This window comes from Misgurnus anguillicaudatus, chromosome 24, assembly GCF_027580225.2.
Source record: "Misgurnus anguillicaudatus chromosome 24, ASM2758022v2, whole genome shotgun sequence".
Lineage (NCBI taxonomy): Eukaryota > Metazoa > Chordata > Actinopteri > Cypriniformes > Cobitidae > Misgurnus > Misgurnus anguillicaudatus.
In genome coordinates, this window is record NC_073360.2 from 35970001 (window position 1) to 35982103 (window position 12103).

Here is a 12103-nt window from a genome sequence, read left to right on the forward strand (position 1 = left end):
GAAATACAAATGTATAGATTTTTATGCGCAAATAAATGCAATTAATGCATAGAGTGTTGACCAGTAAACCAGAGTGCGGTTTATAAACACAGAATCTAGTCTATTCAACAGGGGCCGTTGTTAAGACTAGGATGAATGTATAATGCACTTAAGTCTTATATAGAATTTATTTCTGTTGCACCAGAACTTAGCCGAAAGGGGGAAAAATCATGTTTTATTTTATGTCAACGATATTAAGGAATGTGGAAATGTCCATGCGCATTAATGAACATCTCAAAAAGGAGTTTATGCACCTTGCATGCTTTTAATAATTCAGCATTTAGTCAATCTTGATGAATTATCATTGTCACCGGTTTAAACATGACAGCTTTCTTTGATCAGACGACTTTGCGTTGTTAAGAAGGCAACATGTATGTCTCCAGAAAATCCTGTACAATTACTTCAATTAAGTGTTTCCTATTAAGTGCACGGTAGGCATTAGACAATGAATGACGTGTCTAATGAACAAGCTACAGTTCTCTATGTATAAGCCCTTTTAAATGTTAGTTTTACAAGTGGAATAGCTGTTATCACATATAGTTACCATTTTCACAGTTTTGTTATTGCTAGTTATTTACTTACAGTATATAGAGAGTATACATTTGAAAACCTAGCTAAAGTATTTTTTGTGATTTACTGCTTTCTGTGAAAATATAATATAATAAATCCTATTTGGTGCTCGTCATTAATTCATTTGATTATTCGTTTTTTTCTGTCACTTTTAGTTTGATTGTTTTTGCTATTTTCTGTTTGAACTGTTCACTTTATTATTATTTCTTTTCTTTGCAACTAACATGTTGTTTCACTGGTTCAACGAGGTAAACAATAAATGGATTGTTGTCAACAGTGGGGGTTCTAGACAAATTTCACTAGGGGGGGCCAAGGTGGGACCAGTGTTTCACCAGAGGGGCACATTAAAAAATGGCAAGAAATGATATTTAAAGATTATAGGGGTGGTTACAGGAATTAGTTTAAGACAGGACTTGGCCTTAGTTTAATTAGGAAATATAACGTCTCGGTTACATATGTAACCCTCGTTCCCTGAAGGAAGGGAACGGAGACGTCACGTCGTGACTGACGAATTGGGAATCCCTACCAAAGCGCCACTGAAGCTGACCCTTCCAGTGCCTGCGTAAACCCCCCGACTCTCCTCTTTTAGGGAGACAGAAATAGGGTTGATGCACAGGGCCGGCCACTACTTGTTCCTTACCCCACGATAGTGACTGGGAAGCGAACTCGTCAGGTGGGACTAAGATCGCTGCGGAAAAAAAACCCTCTAGGGGTCTACCACTAAGGCGATGGTTAAAAAGACTCGAGGTCTAATAAATACACTCTCTTAGCAACACTAGAGAGGCGCGGAACAAACTCCGCTAAGGGAAACGTGGTAAATCAGAACTTTCCACGGAAATACTCACAAAGAAACCACTAGGGGGCGCAATGTGGGCGCTAGCCTCACCCAGGTTCTTAAGGATACATCTAGTGAGAGGCTGGCAGCCGATGCTCCGCAACATCGGACACCAAGGGGTGGAGGAGACAAAAACAGTTTTTTGTAACGTTTTTGCCTTAACTGCCTTCCATAATTGTGCGGTTGTGCAGCACCGAAAAGAAAGGCTCCAAGCCGACACAGGAGCCGTTCCTCGATGTTCTCACTGATCTGACGAGAGAACTCGAGAGGATACCGGCTCAACACGAACACTGTAGAATCTAGTGAACGTATTAGGTGTCGCCCAGCCTGCAGCTCTACAAATATCTGAAAGGGAGGAATCACGAGCCAAAGCCCAAGATGAAGCCACGCTTCTGGTTGAATGGGTTCTCAAACCAAAAGGGCAAGGAATGCCCTGTTTCTCATACGCCAGGGCGATTGTGTCTACAATCCAATGAGACATCCTCTGTTTAGTGACAGCTTTCCCTTTCTGCTGACCACCATAACAGACAAAGAGCTGTTCTGATGTCCGAATACTTTGAGTACGATCCACATACACACGTAGTGCACGTACAGGACATAACAAAGCCATGGCTGGGTCTGCCTCCTCTGAAGGCAGCGCTTGTAAGTTCACCACCTGATCTCTAAAAGGAGTGGTGGGAACTTTAGGCACGTAGCCCGGCCGGGGTCTCAGTGTAACGCTGGATTCAGCCGGCCCGAATCGTTGACTGAAAATGCATGAAGATCCCCTATCCTTTTAATAGAAGCCAATGCGAGGAGCGTCAAAGTTTTCATGGTGAGAAACTTGACGCTCACCGTCCGCAGAGGCTCGAAAGGGGGGTCCTGAAGGGCTTTCAGCACCATGGACAAGTCCCAAGGAGGAATAGAGGGAGGGCGCGAAGGATTCAGCCTCCGTGCACCTCTTAAAAACCTAATGACCGGATCGTGCTGACCCACAGATCTACCGTCTATGGGTGCGTGGTGCGCGGATATTGCCGCGATATCCACTTTAATAGTAGATGGTGACAGCCTCTTCTCCAAGCGGTGCTGGAGATATGAAAGCACAATACTGATCGAGCATTCCCGGGGGTCCTCTTGTTGAGAGGTACACCATACAACAAACAGGTTCCATTTCAGCGTATACGCCTGTTTTGTAGACGGCCCTCGCGCTGCAGCAATGGTGTTAGATACCGCCTGGGGTAAATCACCTAAAACCTCCGCGCCCCGTACAGAGACCACACATGGAGGTTCCACAGATCGGGGCGTGGGTGCCATAATGTGCCCCCTTCTTGAGACAGAAGGTCCCTCCTCAGGGGAATCCTCCAGGGAGGGGCTGTCGCGAGGAGAGTGAGCTCTGGAAACCAACTCCTGGTGGCCCAATACGGAGCAAACTAAAATAATTTTCTCCTCGTCCTCCCTGACTTTGCACAATATTTGTGCAATGAGGCTCACTGGGGGAAATGCGTATTTGCAAAGACCTCTCGGCCAGCTGTGTGCCAATGCATCCACACCGAGTGTTCCCTCGTTCAGTGAATAAAATAGGCGACAGTGGGTTGTTTCTGGAGATGCAAACATATCTATCTGCGCTCTGCCGAAACGTCTCCAAATCAGCTGAACCGACTGAGGGTGGAGTCGCCATTCGCCGGGCGCGCTGCTTGTGAAAGCGCGTCTGCCGCTGTGTTGAGCGACCCCGGAATGTGAATGGCACGAAGAGACCTCAGATTCTTCTGACTCCAAAGGAGGAGATGGCGGGCGAGATGCGACATGTGACGAGAGCGCACTCCGCCTTGGCGATTGATATACGCAACAGTCGCAATGTTGTCTGTACGAACTAATACATTTTTGCCTCTCAACTCACTGCTGAAGCGGACGAGCACAAGATATACAGCCCACAGTTCTCTGCAATTTATGTGCCAATGCAGCTGAGGTGATGTCCACACTCCTGAAGCTGCAAGCTCGCCATACGTGGCTCCCCACCCCGTGTTGGAGGCATCTGTGCATACTATTGCATGTCTGGAGACCTGTCTCAGTGGCACCCCCGCCCTGAGAAACGCTGGGTCTGACCACGAGGTGAAAAGTGAGGCATTTCGGTGTGATCGTAACACGGTGAAAGCCGGTGAGCCACGCTCTCCTTGGAACTTGGTCGTGAAGCCAATGCTGAAGCGGTCTCATATGTAGCAAACCGAGCGGTGTCACAGCCGCGGCTGCTGCCATATGCCCCAGGAGTTTCTGAAATTGTTTCAGAGGGGCTGCAGTCTTGCCTAGAGCCCGACCGATATGCGTTTTTTGGGGCCGATGCCGATACAGATATTAGGGAGAAAAAAAGACCGATAACGATATATCGGCCGGTATTCTTTATGTGTATATTATAGTTCAGTACACATATACTGCAGTATATTATACTACTGTACATAGAAAACACTATATACTTTAACATAATATACTGTATATGAATAAATACAATGCAATGCAATGATCACTCACAAATGTGGTGATCACTCACAAATGTGGTGATCCAACACTTATATTGATGTGACAAAGATATGTACTATAGGCAAGAAGTTAACAATAAACTTTATTATCCAAAATTAGTTGGATATCAGTGCACTAAACAGTAAACTTGACTTATTATAAATAACTTTAAAACACAAAGAGAACAAAATACATAAAACTTGCATCATTTGCAGTTTTGACGAGAACGTTATAAAGAGAAACTTATGAAGTCATTGATTAATATTAGCTTTACAGTAAGTTGTGTACTTCACAAATTAGTTAACGTTAGTCACTCACAGTTACGAAGACAATGCTTGACGGAGCACATACTAATGTATGCTATGTTTAATGTTGTGCACAACGTTTTTATAACACAAACCCAGGGTTCCGTGCAAACTTTAGACTTTTATAAAAATAAAGCGTCTTCGCTCCGCCTCTTTTATTTAGCAAGGGTGTAGAGTTGCGCGAGCTTATTGAATCAATTGCTCTGAAATTAGCCTGTTAACTAAAAACACAAGCAGCAGTTATCTCATATAGTGTTATATAAGTGCACGGCTGCGCGTAGTTTAAACGTGTCATTTCTCCGTCTCGCGTCATTTCTCCCGCTTGCGTTTTAACTCGCAAGTCAACAAAGAGACGGATTAAAAACACCAAATGTAAGCGGGAATGCGTCTCTCTTGTCCATTTATAATCCAATCGACCAAAGCGCGTCTTAATACCAGGTGTAACAATGTTGTGAAGAAGACACTGCGTGACTGCAGCCACCTGAACTGAGAGACTGACTGACTGAAGTGAAGGGGGTGGGGGATTGGCTGGTGTCACTACAGTGAGTGATCTGGGTCGCCATTAGCAACCAGTATGGCGCACTCTGCTGGACAAACAAGTACTTACATCTTTCAAATGCATTTAATGTGTTCTGTAACAAACGTTCATATCGGCGCATATCTGCGGGTTATACGCCGATACAGATATATCTGCGACATGCTCATATCGGCCGATAAAATCGGCAAAACGATAAATCGGTCGGGCTCTAGTCTTGCCCGAAATCGTATTCAAGCAAGCCAGAATCGACTGAACGCACGCCTCCGTGAGACTTTTTTATTTTGTCAGCACGGGGTGGCCACAGGGGTGTCCGGGGACATGTCTACAGAGGCACGGGCCACCCTTGGCCTCCGTGTAGAACAGCCCTTATTGTGAAACTACATTGCTAGTGTAGTTTTGCTGTCTATCATTTTATGGGTGGTATAAAGATTATATATACTTTTGACTTTTGAACATAACTGGATCCAACCACAACATACTGAAGGTGCTTTAAACCTGAATAAGTTGACAAATCTCTTTGAGGTACTTTAAGGTAAACAGTTAAAAATAAATATATTTTTATGTTTTAAAATCTCCACATTTACAAGTAAGTTAAATCAAATATTGAGTACAGTTCTTAAAACTTGCCAAAGGCTTATGTTTGAGGAACTTAAAAATAAGTGCAAAGAAACACAGTGTGGGTGGATCGATTCTAAAGTATTGTATCGAAAGGATCAAACCTCACATAAAAAACATCTGTGGTTTCGCTCTCTACTTGTCCGGTAACAGACCTCCCGAACTGGTTTAATTTTGCTCTTTGTATCTCCTGTCTTTCCATCCCTGCCTGGTTAATGGACAGCCCTTTAAAGGGGCCATGCTATGACAATCTAACTTTTTCCATGTTTAAGTGCTACGATTGGGTCCCCAGTGCTTCTATCAACCTAGAAAATGTGAAAAAGATCAACCCAGTAACTTAGTTTTGGTAAACCATTCTCTACAAGCACATGAAAAAATAGGTAGTTGAAATTATGTCATAAGGAGCTCTTATTATAATAATACCACCCCTTAATCTGCACTATCCAACCACAGCACTACCATTTAGTGCAGAGAACAGCACAATTGAGTTTTAATTGCAACAAACCACCATCATTGTGATCAGTGTTTGAATTTCATCAGCTCATTTGCATTTTAAAGGACACACCCAAAACAGCACATTTTTGCACACACCTACTAAGTGGCAATTTTAACATGCTATAATAAATTATTTATATGGTATTTTGAGCTAAAACTTCACATATGTGCTCTGGGGACACCAAAGATTTATTTGAGATCTTAAAAAAGTCTTGTGCCATGGCCCCTTTAACCTCGGCACTCAGCGGCCCAACTGTGTAAGTTGTAAATGAAACATTTTTCCTGGGCGCATGCTGTACATGCAACAGCCGACCAAGGCCAAGATTTTAGGTTTGTTTCTTGCCAAACCCACATTTACCGTACATTTAGATCACAACACCTGGAACATAGTTTTCTATCAGATTTTTAAATACATTTTATAGAATTTCCTACATAAAAAATACTTTGAATACAGTCGACTTCCCTAATTTATGAAATCACTACTTAATCATGTAATCTCTTGTAATTTCATGTTTTATGGAGTTGTAAGGAACTTTTCCTGGGGGCAATGTGGGCCTGCTCGTTGTTATGCACAATAAAAACTATTACAATAATTATTTGGGCTCACTTGTAAACTACCTGCTGTTATATCTGCCTGCAGCCACAGTAGTATAACAGTGCTTGTCAATGTAAATAAATTGACCAATCACATAAAAGAAGCTGAGTGTGGATTCAAGCCAATCAAATTTCATAGCCGAGCAGGAATTTTAACCAATCAAATGACAGAAGGCATGAGTTTCTGCTTAGAAAACAGGCACAAAGCCCCAGAATGCAAATTAATGTACATTTATTAGTATGCCAATTTTCACAATGCATATTATTTTAAAGCTTCATTACAAATACATTAATGCAGGTAATTAACATGTACATTAAAGCAATAATGGGGTGATCATAACAGTTATTGTACATGTGAAATGTACCCCCTCGAAAAAACGAAATCTCACTCCAGCTACAAGCAAAAGTTGGCAACCATTACATTCACTAACGTTTAAAATAAAGTTCAAGTTTCATTGGTGGCTTAATCGTAAACAACGTAATAAAATGTACATACTGTATCCAATTTTGGCTGTATTATTTGCGTCCCCTTCCACAAAAAATGGTCTATTAAAATTTTATGTTTATCACCCCCCCCCCCCACTGTTAGATAAAATGTGTGCCTATCCTCCCCTGCTCTGCTGGGTTTTGTTGTCCTGCCATCACGTGACTCAGCAGTGCCAAGCTCAAGCAGACACTGCTGTGAGTGAACGATGGCATAGTGGAAAGAAACAATGAGCAGCGTCGTGTGGAGTTACAGTCCTTTCCTGCTGTTGGTGTTAGGTTAGTTATAACTTATAATAACAAGTATAACCGTTACTGATATTACTATTTCTGAACAAAAACCTCAGACTGAAGGTAAGAGATAATTTTGTGCAAATTTTATGTTTCGCTTTAAAGCAAGCAAGAAGATACTGATACCAGAATTTGCATTACACTGAGTGACGAAACACGCATAATTCTCATCTATAGCCTCACAACTACCTTCTGCACACATTGGTAACCATCAGTCAAAAATATGGTAAACTCTTCTGAACTTTAAAGTAACACTAAAGAGTTTTTGCTCTTTGCTCCCCCTACAGGTTGGAAGTGGAATTGTCCATTACCACTGTCGTAAATAATTTAGCCTACTGCAGCAAAGCTGGCTCTGATTGGATTGTAGGTTTGCTGTAAAGCAAGTTTTTGTAGTTTTCACTCGAACTACAGGACCGCGACCCGACGGTTGGAGACTTCTTTAGTGCGGTTTTGGCCGTTAGCGAATGTGAAAGTGCCGTTCACCCTGTTTCGAGTGGATGAACGACTGAAACTTTTTTGGAAACGTTATTTTAAGGTAAAAAAAACTCTTTAGTGTTGCTTTAACATGATTGTAAAAATTACTTTTTTACAGACTGGGTCAGTGGTCTAGTGCAGGGTATACAGAGTATACCCACCTCTTTATTAGATGGCAAGTACTGTAGCCTACCACTTCTAAATATCAATGAATAATATTATTTTTCACAATGATGCTTATGCTGAGAAGTCAAGCAGAAGTTAAGTGACAATACTGGCCCATTTTAATGTGTAGGCTACTAAATATGCAAGACTAGTCCTACATGTCACTGTTTATAACACAGGGCATTTAACCTTAGAATAGAATCATAAATAAAAGATTATACCAACTTTTCCAGGCACCAGTACACCACTGCCCAGATAGCACAGGTATCTGTCGTGGGTTGCAACCCTGTTTCACGAATTTACGTACCTATAGTCACATCATTTTGTGAGTGTTTTCCGTGACACTGATACGTTTTTCCTCCTTTTTTGCGTGAACATGTCACGTATTTCTGTTTACGTTTCATGTATTTGTTACTTAACTGTTTTGCACTACAGTATTTTCAAACTATTGACGCTTCGGTTTAGGTTTAGATTTGGTGTTTGCGTTAGGATGTCACTTTAAGTAGGGTGACCATACGTGCCATTCTTCCCCGACGCGTCCTGGCAGGATTTCGGGTGCGTCTTCCGGAAGTCGTATTTGTCGACCGCATATGTCATAGAGGATTATTATTATTATTACAGAAAAGCAACCATTACATTTTATGGTAAGAATAAAACTACCATTGTATGTCTTATGACTTTAACTGAATGCTGTATGAATTAATAATATTAATTCTGTGCTGCATCCTTGTCACTGTTCAGAGATTTTTGCCATTTTGATAGTGTTTTCAGCGTGTTACATTACTTTATACTGGTAGCAGCTAGGCGCCGCAGCCAGCGCAGTCGCAGACGTCATCAACATCTGAGCCCGCTCACGAGCTCTTTGTTGTTGCTGCTGCATTTTGCTATCTGAGGAATTCAAACGTGTAAGAAACGCTCACATTTCCAAACCCCAGTATGATAATGTGCAGTTAACCTCCTCTGTGTAGAAAACGTATGGTTTAAAATGTGACCGTCTCAACGTTATATAAGTAGATATATCTAGATTTATCTTGGTGCAACGCCAAAGTTTGCCAGAGCTCACGAGGGCGTGGAATCACACATGCTCACATATGAGGTAAAATGGAATGCAAAAATCCGTTCTTCTAATAATTTTATCTAAACACATTATTTTAATCATTATTGAACATTAAATTCAATCACGTGGCTATAGCTTATGTAATTTTCGTTGTTTATATACTTTATGGATTTAAAATTACATAAATTTTATAGGACAATGCAGTTGTTGTGCAAAATGCATTGATGGCACAGTTAAACAAATCATTAAACAAAACGTAAATAAATAGATGTAAATATGATGCCAATATGTAAATATTCCGATTGAATAGTATTTGATATAAAAATTAGTCAACACTTTTATTTTGGAGGTTTTTGCATGAAGGCAGGGGCACTCAGATTATTAGAAATGTAAGTGCCATGGAAAAGACTAAAAGCTCTAATAATAATCTATAATATTTTGTTTGATGTGAGCTGTGCACACTGTGTCCCCTTTAAAACAATTGGTGCATGACGCCCCTGGTCACCTGGCATTAGGGTTAGAGTTGGGTTTGGGTAAGGATGCCATTTTATGGATAATGGTAAGAAAGGACAAAACACTTGAGTAACAAATACATGGCAGTGAAGCGTAAACCGAAATACGTGACACATTCACGCAAAAGGCGGAACAACGTGTCAGTGTCATGGAAAACACTTACAAAATTACGTGACTATAGGTACGTAATTTTGTGAAGATGTCTGGTAAAGATCTGGAGGTCTGGAATACATCTGGTGTGTAAAAACCAACCCAGTATCACGAAATTGCGTGACTATTTCACGCATGGACCAGCGTGAAAATGTCACGCTTTGCCGCGTTTGTGCATGAGCATGTCACGCTAACTTTTTTGTCCTAATTTCTTACCATTGTCGCTTCGGTTTAGAGTTAGATTTACATAAAATGACATCCTTACCTAAACAAACTCTAACCCCAACGTCAGGTGACAATTGGTTAAAGTTTAGAAAATATAAAAGAATAAGTATTGTATCTTTTTTTATAAACCAATACTTAAAGTGACAAATACTTAAAGTGACATATAACACAAGCACCAAATCTAACCCTAAACCGAAGCGACAAGGGTTTGAAAATAGGACAAAAAAGTTGAGTAACTAATACGTGACAGTGACACAAACAGAAAGCGTGACATGCTCACGCTCAAACGCGGCAAAGCGTGACATTTTCACGCTGGTCCATGCGTAAAATAGTCACGCAATTTCGTGATATAGGGTTGGTAAAAACATCTTATAATAGGTATGTTGCTAACTGACTTTTTGGTTCCGCTCAACGAAACTCAAGATTTCCTCAGGTGGCGCGCGGTGTTGTGGAAAATAATGCTTCTGTTGGTTTGCTGATGGCCAAATTTTTGAGTTTTTATTGTTAACATTATCGGAAGAAGCATAGGTACCTTTTCGTTTTCAGTCACCACCTTTCATGTTTAAATACTGGCCGTGCAAAGCTTGTTTGTAAAATTGTCGTTGTTTTTGCTGAAGTTGAGTAAAGACATTCTTGAAATTGTAATAGACATTTACTTTAATTGCTAAACTACAAGTGAACGGAATTTTAATAAATTTGAATGACGTCCCCAGGAGTTTTACCACCCCCAAAATCTGCTTGAATGGACAAAGAATGTGAAGCAGCCGTATAGCCATGTAATAGATGTCTGTATATAGACTGAATAAAGAGTGTTATTTGCAGTTTGTTTTTTATATATGTGACTTTTCAGAAGTAGAATATGTAGGGGATATGACAAACAGCTTATCCTGAAAGATTTAGGTCAATATCTCAAAAATTAAAAAAGTTATAGCAAAAAACGTTATAGTTTTCATGATTCAGTCACACATTTTCTTTAATTTTAATGGAAAACATGAGACAAATAAAAATGATGATTTTCGAGTTTCAAATGGCTAGTATTTTGTTATTCTTGAACCCATAAACATGATCTTGGTCTCATTTAAAAGATTTTTTCAAGCTCTTTCTATCTGAAATTGAAGACGTCTGCAAGACGTTTTTGATTTAGAATTTATGTAAAGCAGCTCTTTCTAAGATCTTTATAAGTAGGTATGTTGCTAAAATTTTCAAAATGGTTAAATGCTAAATATGACATATTTTAGGAAACGTCTCAGAGACGTACTGCAGATATCTAATACGCCTAGCATAAACACATATATCAAATAGAGTCCGAGATGTGTGCTATCAGGGCTGGGTCACATATTGAAATATAATTGACATACTTCTTTATCACCTTCTTACCTCCCGCTCTCCTTGTATTAGCAGCAATGTATCTTTGGTATCCTAAGACACAAAGATATCTTTGTGCTCTGCGGTGCTCAAAAGCTTCGGCATCAAGTTCCCTCATCAGGGAAAAACAACAAGGGCACAGAACAAATCTCTCCTGTAGTTTGAGTGCTGATATTGGGGGAGTTAGTTCTGACTAGATGTTCTGAGACAAACGTCAACACCCTTTAAAATTGTAACGACTTGTATAAATCCTGTCCTGGTGCTAAAGGCTACATATGAGAGAGACAATTCACCACTGTAGGCTACCTCTCACTCTCTCCCCTTCTCTTCCAGATCCAGCGGGAGGAGTCCCAACAACCTGAGGGACGGACAGCATTTTTTCTCAAGTTCGACGGAGGTATCCGAAGTCTTTTTGGGGGTTAACGGGGTGTCCCCGGTTTAAGCGAGCGACATGCACTTACCTCACAGCACCACCAACTTCGATCGGAGATTTAGCTGGCGGAACACTTTACCATGGACGTAAGTAAACGCTTTTGCGGTTAAAGTTATGGTTTATAATAGGTTTTCCACCAGAATGCCATTTACCTGGCCTCTGGGGTTAAAACGTGTGAACTGAAGTGTTATTTCAACGATTGTTGACTGAGGAAGCCGAGTATATTCCCGCCGGTGGAGCGAGCTGCGCTGAGTAAAATAACGGTTGCTGCTCTCTATCATTCACGAGCGTCAGAATTTATTCCAGTGTGTTTGATAAGCGCGCGCACCTGAAACTCTACCGCGGCGTTTTACACACAGACAATACCATTTACAAATGTCCATTCAGTTTATATTCTTACAACGATTTGCTTATAGTTTTTTATCACTTGATTTCTGAACCAGCAGCCTATGTGAAAAAAGTTAAC

General features: G+C 40.8%; 1 protein-coding gene across 3 annotated transcripts in view; it reads left to right on the plus strand.

Annotated features, from left to right (window-relative positions):
- Nucleotides 1-12103, plus strand: part of gal3st2 (galactose-3-O-sulfotransferase 2) — a 42812-nt gene that overhangs the window by 15796 nt on the left and 14913 nt on the right. The window contains exons 1-2 of one of the 3 annotated variants that reach the window (XM_055197297.2): nucleotides 7131-7243; nucleotides 11538-11723. In XM_055197297.2, the coding sequence (XP_055053272.2) occupies nucleotides 11656-11723 (68 nt within the window). In that variant the 5' untranslated portion in view covers nucleotides 7131-7243; nucleotides 11538-11655. Of the gene's footprint in view, nucleotides 1-7130; nucleotides 7319-11537; nucleotides 11724-12103 lie in introns of those variants that run through there. The other 2 variants (XM_055197298.2, XM_055197300.2) reach the window with 2 other exon arrangements.